Source organism: Anoplolepis gracilipes, chromosome 12 (assembly GCF_047496725.1).
Source record: "Anoplolepis gracilipes chromosome 12, ASM4749672v1, whole genome shotgun sequence".
NCBI classification, from domain to species: domain Eukaryota; kingdom Metazoa; phylum Arthropoda; class Insecta; order Hymenoptera; family Formicidae; genus Anoplolepis; species Anoplolepis gracilipes.
In genome coordinates this window covers 1,232,569-1,255,617 of record NC_132981.1, presented here as the reverse complement: position 1 = coordinate 1,255,617, position 23,049 = coordinate 1,232,569, and the positions used below count along the sequence as shown (strand labels likewise).

The 23,049-nt window shown below is 28.4% G+C and overlaps 1 protein-coding gene across 4 annotated transcripts; it reads right to left on the bottom strand.

The window, feature by feature from the left end:
• Positions 1-22,876, bottom strand: LOC140671523 (uncharacterized). Of its 4 annotated transcripts, none has more exons than XM_072902840.1 (5): positions 22,653-22,730; positions 13,301-14,151; positions 10,695-11,148; positions 10,000-10,603; positions 1-2,959 (listed from the first exon to the last, which is right to left on the bottom strand). In XM_072902840.1, the coding sequence occupies exons 2-5, from the start codon at positions 13,315-13,317 to the stop codon at positions 1,407-1,409; spliced, it is 2,628 nt and encodes an 875-aa protein (XP_072758941.1). In that variant the 5' UTR covers positions 13,318-14,151; positions 22,653-22,730; the 3' UTR covers positions 1-1,406. The 4 variants fall into 4 exon arrangements, with proteins under 4 accessions (XP_072758941.1, XP_072758939.1, XP_072758940.1 ...); XM_072902838.1 differs by lacking the exons at positions 13,301-14,151; positions 22,653-22,730 and adding exons at positions 16,556-17,701; positions 18,149-18,510; XM_072902839.1 differs by lacking the exon at positions 22,653-22,730 and adding an exon at positions 16,556-16,657.
• Positions 22,877-23,049: the final 173 nt, after the last annotated feature.

Here is a 23,049-nt window from a genome sequence, read left to right as displayed (position 1 = left end):
TTGTCAATTTAATTTTCACAAAATATTTTATCGTCTAAACTCCTACGTGCAACAAATTAATATCTTTACGTTGTTCTTGTTATATAACAACTTCGTTTTGAGTAACAATCATTATCACACCGTCTCGTATAATCATGTGATAGATGTATCATTAACTAAATTTTTACAAAATTTACAATAGTATTATTATTTAATTATTTGATTTATTGATTTCCGAATCTAACTTCTATTCTCTATATTTTTACTATTCTAGATACCTCGTTCTTCAGCAAAGATACTATCATATCATTCGAATGATTAAGAGACACAATGTCATTAACTTTTTATATAATATAATATTGTTCAAAAAATCTTTATAATTTTTCTTTTATTCTTCATCTTGATATTATAGAGAATTTGATCCTCAAGAGCAGCAATATCATTAAATATTCTAAATAATTAAAATCTGTAATAAATTACCTATAAGATCCAACGAAAGTGTTTCAAGAAATTGCCTTTCAATCTCGTCAACATTTCATTAATTTTAAATCACCATTCTGTTGTTCTTTTTGTAGACACAAATTTTTTATCAACAATTATAGAAGATATTTTTAAGTCATCAATATTGCTAACCAATTTTCCCGATAATGCATTTTAACATCTATATTTCTTTTTCATTTTATGATCGTCTTGCATTTTATAATTCATGTACATATACAGGGGGTGTCCCATTTTAATTCCTCCAATATGAAATATCTCGAAAAGTAAGCGTTATGCACAGAATAATGAGACGAATCAAGTGGTGTAATTAAAACACACAGTTATCTTTAAGAAAAAAATCTGAATTTGCAACTAGCAGTTACACATTTTTACTTTAACATAATTATGTGTTTTAATTACGCCAATTGATTTGTCTCATTATTCTGTGCATAAAAGTATTAGGGTAAGATAATCGTAAAATGAATATTTTACGAGATATTTTGTATTTTATGTTAAAATATTGCAACTTTGAAGCCTTATAACTCGAAAAGTACTTCACAATAAAACATTTGATTATAGTATTTTGGAAAGCTCTCGAGATAAGCTACAAAAATATGCAATAATATATAGGGTGTTCCATTTAAAAAAATTGACGTGACCTTCACATGACCTTCAAATGAAAATTCAAGGTCAAACCCATAGTACCATCTTATGGCCCCCTCGAAACCCTACAACTTTTGTTCAAAACTATTTTTCCGGCAACGCTTACTTTTTGAGATATTTTACTGGAGGAATTAAAATGAGCCACCCTGTATAATTTGTTTTTTAACAATTAAAACGTCAGCACAGTTTGTTAAATTATTTTTGTTATGATTTATATAAAATGTATCACTGTATGAAGAAACTTTATTATCAACATCCCGAATATTATTATTTAGAGTAATTTTTTAAATAGCCTCATCATTAGCATATTTTTTTGAATTATCTACATCATTAATTAAATTCTTTTGCATCAGGTTACTCTGTGACAAATTGCTATCATCTGTCTCTATATTTTTATCAATCTCCTGCATCCTTCTTGTAAACAAACAAGACTCTCTACAACTGCTATCAGGACTTCCTTCGCAAAAGCCTGATTCGAATGAGAAATCGGAAGCTGGAGAAATCAGCGAGCATGTATCATTAGAATCAAGTTTACGTTGTATTGTTATTTTAGCAGGACGACATGATGAAGATTTCATGGTCTTTTCATTCTCAATACTGATGTTATCGCTGCTATTTCCCTGTCTAAGTCGTACATCGGAATTCAATCTCTGACGAAAAATTAGACTGTCATTTAAATGACCTAAAGATACTGCAGGATACTTTCTGCTTTCTTTCAAGAATTTTTGACCTTCCTCCATTATTGTGACACTCTTCGTGTTGTTGATTGCGTTTTCTCTGGATTCTTTAAAAGATCTCTCATCATTTATTATAAGAGCATCATCGCTCAAAGTTCTATCAAATTCTTTTTGAAATTTTTCCTTCTCGTTAAAAGAAAAATTTTTCTTCATTTTTTGTTGATCTGGATCCATCAATCCAATTAACTGGCATCTTTTATTATGCATTCTTTCAGGTTTATGTAGAGTATGATTAATCTGATAACTGTTATTTTTGTGACTTTCTTTTATTTTTACGAGATTCCCTTCATCTAATCTGACTAGTTTTTTTTCTCCTGATCTCTCGTTAATCTTTTGCCTGTTTCTGAGAACATCAGCATCTTTGTAATTCAATCCAATTAAGGTGTCCTCTAAAAAAATTCCTTCTTTCTCTTTAGAAATCATTTCTCGACTATTCTTCAGCATCCCTACTTTTTCTTTATTCAATTCGACCATATTCTTCTCTAAAAAATCCTCTTTTTCTTCAAAAACTATTTTCTTCAAAGACAAATTTTTCTTCAAGATCTTAGCTAGTTTTTTGTTCAATTCGATTAATGGTGTTTGCATCGGAATGTCTTTATCTTCTTCTTCAAAAATAATTTCTTGACTATTCAGAATCTCTTCTTTTTCTTTGTCAATCATATTTCTCTTCACAGTTGTTTGCATTAAAATGTCGTTCCTTTCCTCAGAAACAATTTCCTGGATATGAGTTTTGTCCTCTCCACAGTGCATTTTAATTAAATTCTTTTTTAAAGCTCCTTTTTTTTTTTCAGAGACAATTTCTTGACTTTTTTTTACAATCTTTTTTGTTTCCGGTAATTGCTGAAGTTCCGCGTCTTCTATGATTTGAATGACATCAGGGTCGAAATCGAATAATTTGGCTTGATCAATGCCTTCGCTTTGAGAATTGTGTAAAGTATTTGAACATTTATAGATATGTCTCCAAGGATACTCATTTTCTACTCTATTGTAGCTGTTTAGGCAGTCCAAAGGCGTAAGAGAAAGTAAATGTTGCTGATTGGACAAGCGACAATTGCAGCAATATTGCTCTCCCATTAAATGATCCTCATCAATTGGGACATCTGTAAGGCATTCTGCGACTTAGAAATTCTTAAAATGTTATAACATCAATATATTTGTATCAGTTAATGTTATTTCCCAGTTTATCATGCTGAAGAAAAAGTCTTCTCACATAATAAGAAAAACTGTCAAAAAGAGTCGAAAAGATTTTGTTCGACAACTTAAAAAAGAACAGAAGATAGTTAGACTAAACTAGATAGATTTTTTGCATTACATTGACTTATTTTAAACTTTTTACATTCAGAATATAGAATTAAACAAACGTTTTTTTCCGCACACCCAGAACCAGAATGTAAACAGAATGTGACAATTTAACATTTTATTCCCTTTAGACTTGCACATGATCTACACATTAAAAATGGAGATTAAAATTGTACTAAAAATTATATAATTGCACATTGATTGCGATCAACATTTGTGATTGTATTCGATATGTAAAACCATGTCCCACACACATGCACAGACTTTTTTACAGAGTGTTTCAGACCACCTGTCCATCCCTTTTATTTTGAAAAAGGGTGATGCTATTCTTAGCCATGGTGTAAGGATACAAGGTGTAACATTGCACATAATTGCGGCAGCAGAATGGAATTAGCCAATCAAAATTCGGCCCAAAATGCACCCGCGCAATTCAAATATATAATTAAAATTTGTAAATCTTATGGAAATATCAAAAATAAAATTAATAATAAATAATAATAATTAATAATAAAACTAAATAAAGTTTGTTATCTACTTTTTCTCATTAAATATAAAATAAGCATGTTACTTTTACAACCATATTACTTTTCAGCATTTTGGGCCAATTCCTGATTGGTGAAGAGAGCGGCCATTACTTTGGCCGACTGCGCATCCTCGGGAATGTTACACCTTGTGTCCTTACACCATGTTCTTAGCTAAATTGCTAATAATTACAAGTGAAGTCATGACAACCATTTACAAATGAACAGAATATCTTTATAAATTGGATTAATATACACTATGTACTCACTGATATACGTACTTACATTCTGTTCAATTATAAATAGCTACCCTTGTTTTACATCTCATTATAAGCTATTAGCAGTCTAATAATAAATATGGTCCCATGACCGTTTGTATTTTACATTTTTTTTCTTCAATGTCTATTTATAATGATTATGTACAAATTTATAGAAACACCGCACATTAAAGGGATCACACACACAACACACATGTGCATTAATATTTCATAAAACATTTTATTTTTCCGTTTTTATTCTGTTTATTGTAGAACTTTTTTCTCTATTATCTTTTTATTTTCAACACAATGAATTCTAGAACCCGTCCCAACTTGACGCACTCTGTACATTAGTCTGAAACGTTTTATTATCACGTTACATTAAAAGAAAAAAATATATTTACTTTATTTTTCATTTAAAAAAGTATTCTGTCCTTTCTTTCTAATATAAACTTACTATTGTTGAGAAATTAAAAATACTCTACGAATTTACTTTAGTAAAACCTAATCTTTTCAATAAGTTTTTCTTGCATTTAAATTGACTTTTATATGACACACACTTTCAAAATTCATACAGTTTAATAGTTTTCACAGGTAAAAATCGAGCTATATGTATAAATAATTATATATAATAAAAAGGCACAATATAAAGTTATATATAAAAATAGTTACAATAAATAGATTAGCCAAATACTGCCAACTTATAGCAAATTCAGTTAGCAGAGCATGCACATTAAAATATATCGTATACAAATTTACAATAACACATAATAAAAGTAATAATTAAAACAGTAAAATAATTCATACAAAATACTGCAAATTATTATTATTATTATTCAGTACAAATATTAATTATCTTACTGTTTTAATTACTTATGCCGTTATAAATTTGATAAATTGAATATATAACAGCCTTAAAGTGCATCCAATCGAATTCACTATTATATTCTTACATTATTATATATTAATAATATTATTGTCTTTATGTTGAATTTGTATTATAATTTATTATTACTATAACTTTCTAATAAAGTGTATCAACTCAATTTTTAATGCGTAGACTGATATAAGATTTATAACCATCACACACAACTAAGCTAACCCCAAAACCCCAAGCTAAAATTCCAAAAAATATAAATAATTTGTTTTTTTCCCAATCTAAAAACAGAATCTAAATTATAATTTAAAGTAATCAAGACATTTCTGTCTTTTAATTAATTTAATTAAATTAAGATATGATCGGAGCATGTGCTACTTGTCTCTTCAGAATTCTCATTCCAAGACAGAGTTCGAATCTTTCAAATATGTCATCAAAGTCGTCAAATTGATTTACTTATCACATGAGTTTGCTTCACGTATCATCGGAACATAGTTTATTTTTATAGAATTTTTACCAAAAAGAATAAATAACTTTCGTCCATTTTATGGACCAAAAAATGTTGTTTTTTCATCATTTTTTTCTGTTTTATTGCTATTTTTTTCCTCGTTTTTATTTTAATCGTTCTTTTTTTTTTAGTTTAGGAAAAGTCATACTCCAGGACAATCATCAATAGATGGAATGTCAATATGCAATTTAGACAGCCTTTGAGAAGAGTGACCTTGATGGATGGGGAAGTCTGTGCTATCGGCTTGAAGGAACGTATTGAGCACGACGGAAGCGCTCTTCGGCTCGCTAGGCACTTTCTTCAGACCTCCATCTGTGGTACAACCGGAACGAGACAGTCAGACAATAAATTACGTGCAAAACTGAAGCGTTGGAATTATCAAGCTAAGGATTAATTCGCTTGGAATACTATCAAGCTAGGTATTACACACTACACAAAAAAATTAAAGGGCCACTTGCTTCCATATAAAAAAGGCCAATTTTCAAGTAGTTGCAACTTCCTTAAAAATAATCGGAATAAAATCAATGAAAAAGCGTTTCAAAACTTGAAGTTTCTAATTTTAGAATATTTAAATAAATTTCAATTCTTTCTATTTGTTACCAAATTACATTGTAACAAAGTGACATCCATCGATGGATCAAATCTTTCAAAAGTTTGTCCAAGAATTAAAAGAAATTCTAGCATAATTTTATTAATTGGATGTTAAAGAGTAGAGTTTTAGCTTTAAGGATGTTTAGTACCTATTTTTAAAAATATACGAATTTAATAAAATTTGCACAGATTGTTCTGATACATGTTCAAAAACTTATAAAAAGCCTGGAGTTGATTCACTGAAGCAATCAAAGTTATAAGGATTTTAATTTGCAATGAATTTACCCGTCGATATTATTATAAATATAATTATTTTGTGGATCTAATTATAAGTAAAAGTATTAATATAATTATAAATATAATTATTTATATAAATAAGTATAAATACCATTATTTCTGTCCTTTTTAGTCGTTAAATTGATACGATTAGAGATTCTCTATTTTATAAAAAACCTGTGATCGTGTTGATTTAAAAGCTAAAATAGATAGAAATAATAATAGGAATTTATTCAAAACTTGCAAAAGTATAGTTTAAATATAGAGGAAATATTTGATCACATAATTTTGGCCAAGAACTGACTGAGTTCAAAAGATATTGAATATAATTTTCTCAATTTCGTCCTATTATCCGAGATAACATATTATTTATTGTGAAAACGTGGCAACATAGCATTCAGCTGAGCCTTCTTTTGACATTTTAAATAACCTATCTTTTCATATGAAAAAGCCTCTATATACAAACGTGTAAGCGAGAAGCGACTAGGCCTCATATATCAATTTGCAATTTGACCAACTTATGAAAAATTACCATGTTGCCACATTTCTTTCTCCTCGGAGAAATGACAAATTATTAAATTTATCAAAGAAATAGTTAAAAATCTTCTATATTTTGTCAGTATTCACTGTTATAATTTTTATTCTGACATTTTAAATTACTCTGTACGAGTAAATCCTTTTATTTTTATAATTCAAATTTTGTACTGTAATGTTGAAATCGAGGTATCGTCAATGATAAAAGTTTGTCATTATAATTTAAGAAACACGAAAATTCTTCGAAAAAAAGCAACAGAGGTTCGAAAATACATTTCTACACTCTAGGTATGAATAAGTAATAAGACTTTATTCAATCTTTATAATAATCATATATTAAGATATATGAGAAAAGAATGTGCCATGATTTTGTTTCGCCGAGGTATTTATTATTAAAACAAAATCGAGCAGTTGACCAAAGTCAATCGTTCAAAAACGATTATAATTAGTAAAAAAATAATCATTAATTTAAGTTTTTGAAATGTAAAGAAACAACCTAACACTTTGGCCTTTTGTACAAGTAACTGGAATGTTTTTTACTTGTAAATGTTGTAGAGTTCATTAAAATGTTAGCATTTTTTCGTTAACTTTCATTGATTTAAATAAAAAGATAAAATTGTAATTTTTACTTGACTTTTAAGTAACAATTACGCTTCAAAATGAATAATTATTGAAAAAATAATAGGAGCATTTAAAAGTGCTAACTTTTCTCTTTAAATTGCATTTTTAATAATTATTGTATAGTAATTTTTTCACTAGTTATAAGCGTTCGAAGTCAATAGCTCGATTTTGCTTTAATAATGAATATCTCGGCAAAAAAAAATCGTAGAACATTTGTTCAAAAAAAAAAAAAAAAAATTAAAGCTAAAACTCTGCTCTTTAACAATTAATGAAATCGTGCTAGGATTTTCTTTTAATTCGGTATTCTTGGGCAAACTTTTAAAAAAGTTGTTCAATCGATGGATGTCGCTTTCTTACAATGTAATTTTGTAACGAATAGAAAGAATTGAAATTCATTTAATGATTCTAAAACTAGGAACTTCAAGCTTTGAAACGCTTTTTTATTGATCTTATTCTGATTATTTTTAAGAAAGTTACAATTGAAGATTGGTCTTTTTTATATGGAAGAAAGTGGCTCTTTTATTTTTTTTTTTGCGTCGTGTATAACACATCGGCTGGCTATTGACTTATATAAAAAAGTGTTAATCTTCTCCATTAAATTACAAACTTGAAAGGTTTCGAATATATGTATGGATATGTGTATCAACATTAAATTCTAATTAAATAAATATATACTACATAATAATCTCGATACACATAATACACTATAATGTTAGACTAATTATCAAATAAACGTAGAGAACTTATCTCATGTTAAACCAAATGTATTGACTGAAAGTGACAAATTGATGAATGTAGATAAGTAAGATTACCTCACAGATAAGATTTGTTTTCATGTAAATAATTCAATGCTCATATCTCCGTAATTATCATAAATCAAATCTGTATCGACATGACTTGTCGCGCAAAAACAGTTCTAAAATGTTATGAATATCAAATCTATTAATTATATTCGTATTTTCTTCTAAATCATATTTCCATTATTTTTAACTCTTTATTTACAATAGAAAAATATTGTGATTTAAAAAAGGTTTGTAAAATGGAAACTTTCCGATATTTTATATTTAACTAGAATATTTTAAGCGCGCTATTTATTTTATGTGTGTTTATATTGTGTATGTTAAAGTTAAGGGTTAAAGTTTCTTTTCCACAACGCTAATTGATTGTTGAATATTTAATTTTAATATTTACGGTTGACTTTAAGAAAGCATTCTTTTTTCTTTCTCTTTCTTTCTCTCTTTCTTTTTCTTTATTTATTAATATTATATCCCTTCTCCTTCTTTCTTCCATCTCTTCTTATTTCTATTAATTACACAAATATAAATTACATATTAAATATACATAATATCATAAGAAAAATTTATACATAGGTTCACCGTATACAATACATGCATATATAATATATGTACCTTTTTTTATCTTTCGTTTCCTTTTCTTCGTTTTCTTTAATTTTTTTTTAACTTTTCTTTAATTTAATTTTTTTATAACTTGTCACATAAATTGTCAAAATTTGACAGCTGCAGACGACACGCGCAAAGCAAGTCGCAATAATGCACTTGACAACGAGACATCGAGACAATTAATCAGCATCGCGGAAAAGCGATGACAATCTCAATAACATGCCTTTTTAAGAGAGAAATAATCTAATATTTATAATTACAAGAAATATAAGTGTTTCAATATTAATGCACACGAAGAATTTGACAAATAGCACTATTCTGGGCATACTTTGTAAACTGAGTTAGTAAAGCATAACAAGCACCTATGAATAAGCACCCAGGTAGCACATGTTTGTTTTATAAACGTTTTCTAAATGTATCCAATATTTTTTAACCATCAAGCACCAATAAGAAACGTTTCAACAGAAACATTTTTAAAATCATGGTTTAAGAAACGTATTTTTTACGTTTCTATAAATAGAACAAAAATTAATTTTTTAATTCAAAATTATATATATACACATTATTAAAACTTATTAAGACGATTCCCAGATAGCACAGAAAATTAAAAGATGACGAAAAGATGTCTTTTTTAAATTATCTTTCTGACAAGGTTAAAAGATGTCTAAAAGAATATTTTTCTACCTACAAAAAAAGTCATTTTTTAAAAGATGTCTTCTAAAAGTCATAATTAATTTTAGTCGACGAAAAGATGTCTTTTTGATCATCTTTTCGACAAGACAAAAAAGATCTATTTTATAATATACGTGTTCCTTTGTTTGTCGCTACGTGCCGTGTTCAGACTTAACTATAACTCGTATTCAAGTTTTCATAACATGTATATGAAGCCTAAAAGAACAGGTACTAAAAGTATAATTTAAATTATGTCTTTTTTGTCAATTTGACTCCTGATGTAATCTCGACAAGAGATTCAGAACATGATGAAAATAGATGGATTATATCCATATATGCATTATTTTATTGAATGTGTGAATAAACAAATTTTCCCAAATAAAGGAAAAAAACCGTATTTTGACAGTTTCTTAAACGTTTTTTTTTTTTTTTTGTTAGAAAATTTCCCTTAACGTTTTTTAAGTGGACATTTTAACCAATCAGAAACGTTTTCAAAAGCCGGTTCTAAAACGTTTCGTAGAAACATTTGTCAAACGTTTTTGAAACGAATATGTGCTACTTGGGCAGTTACGTCATTTGCTTACCAGTTCCGTGACGAAAGTCATCTTGCACTTTGTAGAACTCTGCGAGTTCCCTGCCCGAGCAAAGTGGAGTGTCAACTTGAGTGGTACTATTAAACAGTGAATAGTCCACTTCGTAACCTTGCCGTTCCTTCGAATAGCTCACCATGGGATCAAAACGATGGCCCCATAGAATCTCCTGTGGCAGATAACTTGATCTGGCCTGGGTAGTTTGTCCAGTAGACTCAATAGTACCTTCTAAGATCAGGACGATTTCGAAACGTTCAATTAACATATCCTCGGCAGACATATTATAAAAGGGCGAGGACTCATTAATCCGATGAATTATGGTGGTCGGCCAGATGAAGAATAGGTCGCCGTTTTCACCGTCGGTGCCTACCGTCAGCTCGTGCTGGTGTTGAGACAGAACTTCGCCTTCTTTCGTCGTCCTGCTGCGAATCATCTGAGCCCGAACACTCGCGCCGATTATGTGACTCTTCCGCATATCGCCCACTCGGAACATGAGACAAAGTTCGCCGTCCCGTTGACAGATTACGGCATTTCGCGAGAACAGTAGAGTTTGGGTACGCTGCTTCGGTCTTGTCATCTTGGCAAATACGATACCTACCTAAAATCGCGTTCCAATTTTATAAAATTCTAACTTTTTGAATTCACAATTATTTTTCATACTATATCTAGCATTCTTCAAAAATACTCACCATGAAAGCTTGGATCATGACACCAGAGATGCTTTGTATACACATCACGAATATAGCCTCGGGACATTCTTCAGTAGTGGAGCGGCTGCCGTATCCAATAGTGTGCTGGGTCTCGATACTGAAGAGGAAGCAGCTGGTGAAGCTGAAGATGTTATAAACGCACGGTGTCCAGTTATTCTCCACCTGAAAGGGCGGCAAGTGGCGCTCTTCAAAGTCACCGTGGGTAAAAGCGATAAGCCACCAAATTACGGCGAAGCCAAGCCAGGATAGAAGAAAGCTCAGGATGAAACACAGCAGAGTCCAGCGCCATTGAGTATCTACCAAGGTTGTGAAAATGTCTTGCAGAAAGCGCAGCGATCGTCGGGAGATGCGCGACTGCAACACGTTGCAATCGCCATTCTTCAGGACGGCACGACGACGTAACTTCCGCGTCGGTCCAGCCCGATATCGGCTCCTGAAATACAGACTCATTACTTGATTTCTACTTAAACATGGGACATTTTATTATTTTTATTCAAAACAGGAAATTTTATTTTCTCTTTCACCCCCTCCCTCCTCCCCTCCCTCTCTCTCTCTCTCTCTCTCTCTCTCTTTCTCTCACTTTCTCTTCCTCTTCTTTTTCTCTCTTTTTTACCTTCTCTCTTTCTCTTGTTAATAATTTAATTTTGGTAGATTTGTTTTAAAAAATATTTTAATGTTTATATTTAATTTAATTAATTTATATTTATATTCTAATATAATATATATTATATTATAAATTATATTATTATATTTTTATTATTATATGCACATATAAAAGAAATTTTGCTCGCTGTATTTCAAGATTCGCTATTACGAGGTTCCATAATATATTTTTAAGAATTATAATTTTGTCGAAATATAATATTTCATCTCACTGTATACATCTTGTTTGGAATTGGCTGCTAGTAAGTAAAGCAGCGGATTTTATTTTTTTCTAAGAAATATCCCATGAATTTTCTTAATCGTTCGTTCAAAGTAAAATAAGACAATAAAATCGAGTAAGAGAAAATAACAGCAAATGATTTTCGATATCGAGTGTTATCAAATATCGGCTAAATATAAGATATAGTTTATTTATTTTGATATAAAGAATTATTTGGAAAAATTGTGCAGATGCCTTATAAAATAAAACGAAAAATAACTTAAAGAAGTATACTTCTTAATATAAATTTCAAGTTTTTTATTAGAAAAATATTATTATTTTTGCTGTACCATTTTTTTCTATAATTTAATAATTATATTATAATAATTAATGTGTCTTTATAATCTTATAAAAAAACTATTAAAAATAAAAAATTTATATAAAAAGACGATTTTAATCATACTATATATATATATATATATATATATATATATATATATACATATACATATTTATACACATATATATACATCTAATAAAATTAATAGACTCAAAATAATAACGACTCTTGACATATGGAAGTTCATAACAACGCAATCACTCGTATTACGATTGTAACTTTTAATATGTCTCAAAAACTTAAAAACAAAAAGTTGAAAAGCAAAAAAAAACAATAAAATTAAAAAACATTTAAAACCTCTACAATGATTAGAATCTTAACGCGGTAAAGGTTTAAACTTGTAAGCAACTAACAGTGATCACCTTTTGTGATCTCATATGTCAGGAATAATCAAAAATTAATTCTTTTACTATGAACTGTATTCACTTTCACGTTGAGACTGATACATGTTATAGTTTAAAGTGATTAATATAATAACAGAGTATAATGAATAAAAATGTTTTATTAATTCACTTAATTAGTCATAAAAAGAACATAGGTAACATAGTAATATAGCTAAACTAATAAAATTAATTTTAGCATAATAGATCGGGGGTTTTTTTCCTCACTTAATGGCTATTTTTGAGATTTTTAATGATAATATAATACAAAAATTGTTTTTCAAAAATCTTATAGAGACCAAAAAAAGCCCTTCTTGACTCTCCTCTTTTATGAAGAAATATATAATATTTTGATAACTTAATATAACTTAATATAATTTAATATAAAATCGACATTTAATAGCACATTATATCAGAATATCTTTATGATGTAATATTTTGATTAAAACGTATTATAATCGAGTTCTGAAATACAAAATGTAAAATCAGTGCGCAATTGTCATCAAGGTCATGACTTTCAATATGTAGATCACTATTACTAATATGTAACGCGATAGGAAGATATAATTTGAATAACAAATCTCAAAAACACAAGTCATAAGCTTTTCTTGTTGCGTTTAACTACATACATATATACGTAATAATATAATCCCTTTCTTTCATAATATCACTCTATTATATGCATTTGTTATTTGTATACACTTTGTAGTATATATCATGTACACTCTTACACACCATTAAATAATTATTCTAAAACTTAAAAAAACTAAGTTTGTAATAAACATTAAATAATTATTATACGTAAGAATTATCAAAATTATAATCATAAACGTCTGTTCAACCTGTTTGTGAGATTCTTCATCACACACAACAGTTAAATTAAATTTTAATGTGATTTATTTAATAGGAACTTATGTTTAGTTTAGTCTTAACACACACTCACCACGGATCTCTGCGCATTATTATTCGTCATTGTTCCCTTTGACATGACGAATTTAAAACGTCTTCAAGTATTTTAGAACAAAGGTCTCGATACACTTCGTTATCGTTGGTATTATAAAGTCACTTGTTATCCGCCAATGTATTTTGCCCAACAACCACAACAATTACATACTAATTGCACCTATTATATCTCAATACATATTATCACATACTCGATATATACATTTCAACATTAAAATTATGTATTAATATTTTGATATAACGAACATTTTATATCATCTTTACATAAGAAAGTAAAAATCACTTTTACGTGAATTAATAATGATGAGACATCACCTAAAATCGCATTTACATATATACTATTAACATCCATGTAATGATATTACCATATTTAATTCCCACATAAAACATACGAATTATTTGTATATTTAATCTTGATATAATAAACGTTTTATATCTTGATTTTCACGAATTAATTGCATATATATTAATCTTGATGCAACAAATAAAGTATATCCAGAGGCTCGCTACTTGTTTGAAATATCACTGTTCGCGATTCGATACTGCCGAGAAGGCTCTCCCAGAGGCCTCGTCTCCCCTTGTTGACACAAAAAGGAAGTCGCCATTTTGAGTTTAAATGATAACCGAGTAGTCATTATCTACCAATTTACTTATTGCCACGCGTTGATTAGTCGCCGACTCAGTGACGGCATCTTCTGCACTTCCGCCGTCTTCTCCAGGTCGATGATACCCGATCAGCTGATTGTATAGACGAGGTCAGTAATGTCCAAACGTATAAGTTGAACCAATTTGGTTGGGGTTTGTTTTTAAATATTTGCGCGTCATATACGGCTGTTAATTATTCGAGAAACAAAAAATAATTTTATTTATAATATTATTAATTAATAATTAATAAAAAATTTTATAACAAAACAATTTTTTTAATAATAATTTTATTCTGTTTTCAGACAATGTAACTATTTTTCGAATCAGTAGTGTTGTTAAAAATTATTATACACAAAATAATCTTAAAAAATCATTTTTTTATGATTTTATATAGATATTATATAATATATAATATAAAATATTTATATAATTTTGAATAAAAAAGATATATTTATTCAAAAAAAGTCTTTTCCCTAATTTCGAAATTTCTATTCGTTCAATTATTTATTTATTAAAAAGTGTTATGAAAAGCAAAAAATTAATTTATTACTTATGTGCAATTTTATTTATATTTTGACAATTTATGTGATACACATATGAAGTTCCATTAAGTATCTTAATATTCTTTTACGAGAGATTTATCGCACGACCTCGAGCCATCCGTCATTCAGACTGATCTCTAAGCTTATCAAGTATCACGAGACATTGATAAGAACAGTTGTGGAAAATAATCAAATAACAGTAATTTCTGGAATGTCACTTGTGCAGACTTCAAAATCTTTTGTCAGCGAAACTGACATTAGATAATATTAATAAACAATAAAATATTAATGGTATATAAATCTATTACATATGTATCATACATATATATAATGATAAATGTAATTACTAATTTTATATATTTATTTTGAATAAAAAAGGAAAGCAATTATGTATTAACATATATACAACAAACAATATTAATAAAATTTGTAAGAAAAACTCTAATGGAGTATTTAATATTAATATTAATATTAATATTATATATATAGTTAGACGATGTATTATATATTAAACATGTATTATATTTATAATATTAAGTAGAACGAATGTTATGTAATAGCTTATTGTTTCTTGATTTTTTACCACTAAAGATAATGAATAAATGTACTAATATATAAAATAAATTATTTTATTTAATAATTATTTATTATAATTATTTTTTATTATAAGAATAAATAAATAGATATCAATAAGATTTTTTTCACTTGACATGGTTATAACATGAGCCAACTTGTACAAACTAATAAATTGATACCACAATGCAATAATCATCGCGCATTTTGTCACGCGTGCCGCGTAATAATGATTGACGATGACTTTATGCAAATAAAAATCTGCAATTTTTTTAAATTTATATGCGCATTTAACAAAATATAATATATTTACAACATTAATCATTCTATTCTTCTATCTATACTTATAATACAGTCGGACCTCTTATCCAACATTTTCGATCCGGAATCTTCCCTTTAAACCTCTGATCCTACGACAAAAATTTGAGAAGGGGGATATAATTCCCCTTTCGCGATCGTAGTATGAGAGGATTTTTTGTAGGATAAGAGATCCGACTGTACTAACATCTTTCTAATCTTAGGTTTGTTTCATATTTCCTTATTACCTATATATATTAATCTCTAATGATACTATGATAGAGTAGATATCTCAGTTTATTAATCATTCGTTGTTAATTATTGCATATCATTGTAACTCCCACGGACAAATATGTAGAAGATAAAGGTAGTATGATATCTGTTTCATATTATCTTTAAAGTGTATACTATAGCTTTTTAATATCGTCACAGAAATAAATGAAAAAAAAACACATTATTCAAATTATCTATTAATGAGAGCAGCTCCTTTTCTGGTTATCTCGAAACAGTTTTAACGTTTTATTATAAGATCATGAGATATAAAATTTAATGATTTTCTTTCTTAATTCTTTTCATAAATCTTAGTAAACATTAATTTCTCGTGTTCGTAAGATGCGCAAATATAATTTCGCGTATTAATATATTTGAAGAACGTTTTCGGAACATTCGTTAATTTGCCGTACCATATATTTCTCAAGGCAAAAATTGCGTGAAACTTGTTTTTACATCGCAAATTTTTTATTACTTAACAATATGTAAGATACATAAATATTTGAATATCTATTTTAAGGTACATGAGTAGGTAAGGTTCGAATTATTTAATATTCAAATTATTTAAAGAAAATTCTCACATATATACATAAAATAATTTTTAACAAATATTTTTCTTTTATGTTCATAAAATTTTGAAAGTTTAAAAAAATATATATATTTATCAAAAAAGAACGTTTTCTAAATTTTTATTTGGTCAAAATATTTATTTGTTAAAAATTGTCATCAAAAATAGAAAAATAATTCATTACTATTCACTATTTAAAAATACTTTATTATTACTTGAAATTATTTAGCAATTATGTAACAATTTACGCGGTAGACACGTAAAATTCTATTGATTATTTTAATGTTTTACGAGTGATTTAGCTATCTCAATAATTTCTGATTTCGAAATTTTCCTTTACCTGGACTTCAAAGAAGAATACGGGTTTTTCGTCATTCGCACGATCATTGGCGTCGTTGGTGTAGTTGGCAAAATCAATTTTTGTTTTTCTCCACAATCCGGCGATGGGGATTTGTCGCCTGTCTTTAACGCGTTGCCATTAATCTCATTTAATACGTTGCCATTTACCCCGTTCATCTTGACTCACTATATGTATATCGTAACACAATGCGATTCTCAAGACAAATCCTTTAATAATAGTCCAAAAAGATTTGTATATAAAATAAACACGTCGATAGTATTCTCCTCTTTGCTTTTATGAATATTTTTTTTTAACAAATCTTTTAATTTTTGCTAATTTATTAAAAGGGTGTTTTATATGCTCTTTTCCTCTTAAGCTTTTTTGTTTTTACAATGTTAAGATCACTGAAGATCCACTTTCCTCAATTGTCAAATTTTTATCCTGGCTAAAATTTTTCTTCAATTTTTTGAACTAAAAATGAAATTGCTGATGCATTTTTTCAATTTTTTTTTTCATGAAAAGATTGAAGTTCTTTCGAAGAATTTTTTTTCACTCTTAATAAACAACGACGAATTTTTACTAGGTTAAACAATTTGCTGTTTCATAGACTCCCCTTTAATCACTTATTTAGAATGATAATTAGATCTCCATTTTGAATAAATTTTTTAAAATCTCTTCTTTTCCCAGAAGTTTCACTTTTACACTTGCGATCTTTATATTTTAATTGTAATTTCTCAACTATAACTTTTACATTTTTTTAAGTCAATTTTCTAATCTACAACTTATTTGTCGACAAATGGCTTTCTCAAGATGATTCGATCAGCTGAACGACGCGCGACGATTGACAAAGACGGATAAATAGTGGTGCAGGATATACTGCTGCAAGATAGATTGCTATAGGCAGTTGCTCAAACATCTACGACGTCTTATACACACGCGTACTGACCATCGGACGCCGTTTATCACTCACTAACAAATGCTGTTTGTTCTTCTTATTCTCGCGCAGAAAAGGTGATCACTCGTGTCTGTTACGTCACTCGCGCGCGATAAACAGATGATCGCTCCTACTTTCGGCAAATCCGCGCTCTCGATAATAAAACAAAGTCACGATATAATAGTCACATGATAAAGATAGCAATCAGCATTCTACAATGTATCAAATCAGCCGAATATATTAGAAATTACACATGAAATTAGATAGTTTTTCAATAATTTCAATGTTGTGGAGCACTTTTATAAGAATAATCTCTGATAATTTGCCAGGAAAAAAGTCCATAATTATAAAGTTAAAAATTAATTAAATAAAAGTATGTATAAAATTATAAATGTATGTATAATTATATATAAGCAATTTTTTCTTACTTCTTTAAATTAAACTTTTTCTAAAGAACTAATGCGAAAATTATTCTTACAATTATTTTTTCAACTATTCTTAATTATTTTTCCTATAAATACGGACAAAGAGTATACAAAGGTTTTTCTTTTTTAACTTTATAACTCCTAATAAGTTTTCATTCTTGTTTTTTAAAATAAATAAATTTAAAAAATTATTATAAATATATATAATATCAGAAATCTTATAACTTATTTTACCAAAAATTATGTGCATAAATAATTTAAAATAGTTTAAATAATTAATTTGATATTCACAATTTATTATTAATTACTAGATAGTAATTTAATATCATTTGTTAATCGAAACTTCAAAATATCACAATCGTTTAGTGGTTATTAAGAATTTAGAATTATAGAAGGAAGTTTAGAGTTAAAACGTATGATCACAATTAATGAAAAAAAAACGACGAGAACAATTTCGCGATCCATGCTTCGATTCATGCCATGTTCGACTAACTAACTGACGTTGTATACTTTTTATCAGCGGCTTGGCATCTCGTTATCAGAATCCGACTGGCTGCTGAAGTTATGCTGATGTACGCGAAACGTGTCAAGACAAAAGGCTATCTTTTATTTCTCGAAAAAATAAATTTTGTTAAACTTTGATATATATATATATATATATATATATATATATATATATATATATATATATATATATATATATATATATATACAATATATATATATACATATACATATTTACACACATATATATACATATATATACATCTAATAAAAATAATAGACTCAAAATAATAACGACTCTTGACATTTGGGAGTTCATAACAACGCAATCACTCATATTATGATTGTAACTTTTAATATGTCTCAAAAACTTAAAAACAAAAAGTTGAAAAGCAAAAAAAAACAATAAAATTAAAAAAGAGAGAGAGAGAGAGTAATGAATATTTTTATTAAAAATCTAAAATATATACACTACGCAAAAAAACTTATTACTTTCTCAATCATTATTCATTTTAAAGCGTAATTGTTACTTAAAAATCAAGTAAAAATTATAATTTTATCTTTTTTTATTTAAATCAATGAAAGTTAACGAAAAAATGCTAAAATTTTCATGAACTCTACAATATTTACAAGTAAAAAGCATTCCAGTTACTCGTACAAAAGACCGAAATGTTAAGTTCTTTTTCTGTGCGTTTTAAAAACTTAAATTAATGATTATTGTACGATCATTTTTTTACTAGTTATAAGCATTCAAAGTCAATAGCTCGATTTTGTTTTAATAATGAATATTTCGGCGAAAAAAATCGTGGAACATTTGTTAAAAAAAGGAATTAAAACTAAAATTCTGCTCTTTGACACCCAATTAATGAACTCGTGCTAGAATTTTTTTTAATTCGGTATTCTTGGGCAAACTTTTGAAAACATTTATATTATAACCGTTAAACTAAGTCGGAGAACATTGTCACGTGGAAAAAATTTTTGATTAATTTTAGTTGTATAATTAATGTGATTCTTATACTTTAATGATAATCATGAATTATATCATTAGTTCCACATACTTCCTAATCTACAAATTGGCGAGAAGTGACTATATGAACGTTCTCCATAAGATTCATGAGGTGAATTCATTTCAACGTACTTACAATATGGGTTGCGATCTATCAGGTTTTTTATACTTGTACCGACAAAATAAATTTGTTAAAAAAACCTCATTGTAATGCATGTTTTAGTAGAGCGTTTTGACTGTATCTGAGGTATTATTACGTGTATAATTAATTGCATTAATATTATTGCGCTGAAGAGAGCTTAAAATGTCAATCCGAAATGTCCGCTTTTCGATGTGTTCTTTGTTATGATTGTTTCGATATACAGGGTGTCCCATTTTAATTCCTCCAGTGAAATATCTCGAAAAGTAAGCGTTGCCGGAAAAAAAGTTTCCAACAAAAGTAGGGTTTTGAGGGGGCCATGAGATGGTACCATTGATTTGACCTTGAATTTTCATTTGAAGATCGTATGAAGGTTACGTCGATTTTTTTAAATGGAACACCCTATATATTATTGCATATTCTTGTAGATTACCTCGAGAGCTTTCCAAAACACTATAATCAAATGTTTTATCGTGAAGTACTTTTCGAGTTATAAGGCTTCAAAGTTGCAATATTTTAACATAAAATACAAGATATCTCGTAAAATATTCATTTGACGATTATCTTACCCTAATACTTTTATGCACAGAATAATGAGACAAATCAATTGGCGTAATTAAAACACATAATTTTGTTAAAGTAAAAATGTGTAACTGCTAGTTACAAATTCAGATTTTTTCTTAAATATAACTGTGTGTTTTAATTACACCACTTGATTCGTCTCATTATTCTGTGCATAAAAGAATTAGGGTAAGATAATCGAAAAATGAATATTTTACAAGATATCTTGCACTTTATGTCAAAATATTGCAACTATGAAGCCTTATAACTCGAAAAGTACTTCGCGATAAAACATTTGATTATAGTGTTTTGGAAAGCTTTCGAGATAAACTACAAGAATATGCAATAATATATAGGGTGATCTTATTCCGATTATTTTTAAGGAAGTTACAACTACTTGAAAATTGGCTCTTTTTATATGGAAAAAAGGTCCTTTAATTTTTTTGCGTAGTATATATTAATATTATATTAACACTATTTATCAAAACAAAGTTTCTTTCTAGTTCTAATCTGGGGTTCTAGGTTGTAGGTAATTGTATTAGTAAATGTAGAAAAAAATAGAGAAGAATAATACTACGTGACGAAAAAAATAAACAAACACATACTTTAGAAAAAGATAAAAATTAAAAAGATCAATAAAAGGAAATATATCTTGCTAATAATAACCTCAATCATCGCATAAACCACGTAAGCTTACTAATTGGTCCAGGATTGAGGCAAAATAAAGCGAACACATATGTAACGAGTGCACCAACCAACTGTTTCGTTTGGGCCCCACACAGATAGGCCTTCTTGTCGAAACGTTTAATATTTTGCGATTCATGGTCGATGCAATTTTCGAATTAAACTGTCATGCGCGGAGAAAAACTTATTGACTTCGTTCTTTAGTATCTTTCACGGACCAGACCTAACTGACCGCTATCATGTGGCGATAACGAACCATACAATTAAATTAACAAGCGGCTCGATCCAGTGGAGGCTGCGCGATTAATGATCCACTTGTCTTCACAATCGTATAACCGATTGAAATTTCTAATTTGCTGATTTTACTTTTAACACATCATGAATTTTATTAAGTTTTTGATACAATAATACACATATTTATATATATATAATTTTTACAAATTTTAATCTTTATTTAATTGTCAAATCTCAGAGCTGTCGAATCTTAAAGATGTCAAATTTTAATCTTCATACTTTTTTTAAATTTGTATGATACACAATAAATTTCATTTTTTTCTTATATAATACGCAAAAACATAATTTTATTAAAATAAATTTCAATTAAAATTAATTAAAAAATTGTGTTAAATTTAGAAAATATAATTTGCAAAAAACCTTTGTTTATAAATCACTAGAAACTGAAAAATCAATTTGATCACTCGTTATTTCGCTAAAGAAAAATCGTCTCCAAATTACCCAAAAAATATATCATTAAATTTTCGATTGATTTAGTATAGATAATACAGGATAAATAAATTTATAAATAAATACTTGATAAGTAAATTTTTATAATTGCTATAATAATTAATATACATATAAAAATATACATGTAAAAAAAAGGATTTGTGAACACAGCACATTATGCTGTCACAGTAAATTAATAACAAATTAAACTAGTTGCAATAATAAATTTGTTTTCACAAGTAAAAATAATTTATATCCAATATGTTTTTTTTGTTCTAAGAGCAATAATTAGTAATTAATTAATTTTTCATTCTTACATGAAATATAAAACAGCGTACAGTTTGGTACAAAATTATTTTTGAGTGAAAAATATATTTAAAATATATAAATAAATAAATTAAAATATATTTAATTTTGTAAAAAATGTAATTATAATTTTTTTCTTTATATAAGAATCTGCCAATGACAGAAGTAAGTATGAGATCAACATTCTACAATAAATAACGCAAACAAGTCTGTCATCATTACACGCAATTAACGTGTGCTCGTGCGTAATCAACATTTCGTCCGCGTTGCGTGTCGCATGTGCGTGCGTAAACGAGGTTACCATGTGTATTTACCCTTTATCCGTTATTTCTAATGAGTCGCCATTCATCATATCCGCGACATTATTATCGCAATATTATATCTGTACGTTACATACTCAATATATAAAGTGTACGTTATTCCGTTCGCGTTTAACCTTTTTTTTCGTTTTAACCATTCATTATACTAGCTCTCGTTGCACATGAAACGAATTCTGAAGATTTAAGTTTCCACAATCTTTTCTCTTCCTCTTCGCAATTCGTTATCATAATAATAGCGTCTATTTAACGTTCTGTTTATATGTCCTTCTTCTTTTTTGTCTAATCTGTTTAAAACCGCGAAGAACACCTGTCAAGCAGAAGCGCCGATAATAATCACTCCGGCAAATATGACGTGTCCGCTTTTGACGCGATACATCAAGCAACCTGATGGCGCACTTGTGATTTTTAGCATGTTCTTTAATAAAATGTCATCCAAACGAGTAAGTAAATGTTAAATCGACAAAAATATACAACTTAATTCAAGAAGATCCTCACCTGGTAGAATCCTGCCGACCAATACCACCGGCGATGCTACTGCTTTGAGTGCTGACTCTGATGAGGGTGACGTTTCTCGGTAAACTGGAAATTGTCAGGGCGCCCTTTTGACCCAAGAGAGGAGATTCCACTTTTTCCAGCAGCTCTCTCGGTCTGTGACTCTCCCTTTCCTCTTCCTCCTCTATTGTCCCCGGAAGTTGAAAGAGTTTCGGTGGATCATCCATCTTTCTTCTTTCTTCTCAAGAAAAAAATCGCTCCGCTTTCAATCCCATTCTGGCAACATGTTCTTTTTTTCGTCCCTATTTTTCCCCCTAGATTTATTGAGATTTACTTCACGCCGGCATTCTATTCCCAATCCTCTCGATCATTTCTTTGATTCGAATTTGTTTAGATCGAT

What these genes read in the sequence shown, in the direction of transcription:
- LOC140671523 (XM_072902837.1), bottom strand. Translation starts at nt 22,876, where the DNA reads ATGGATGATCCACCGAAACTCTTTCAACTTCCGGGGACAATAGAGGAG. An exon ending in GGTCGGCAGGATTCTACCAG is followed by an intron (nt 11,149 to 22,652) that starts GTGAGGATCTTC and finishes TCTGTATTTCAG; the next exon opens with GAGCCGATATCGGGCTGGAC. An exon ending in TCATGATCCAAGCTTTCATG is followed by an intron (nt 10,604 to 10,694) that starts GTGAGTATTTTT and finishes ACGCGATTTTAG; the next exon opens with GTAGGTATCGTATTTGCCAA.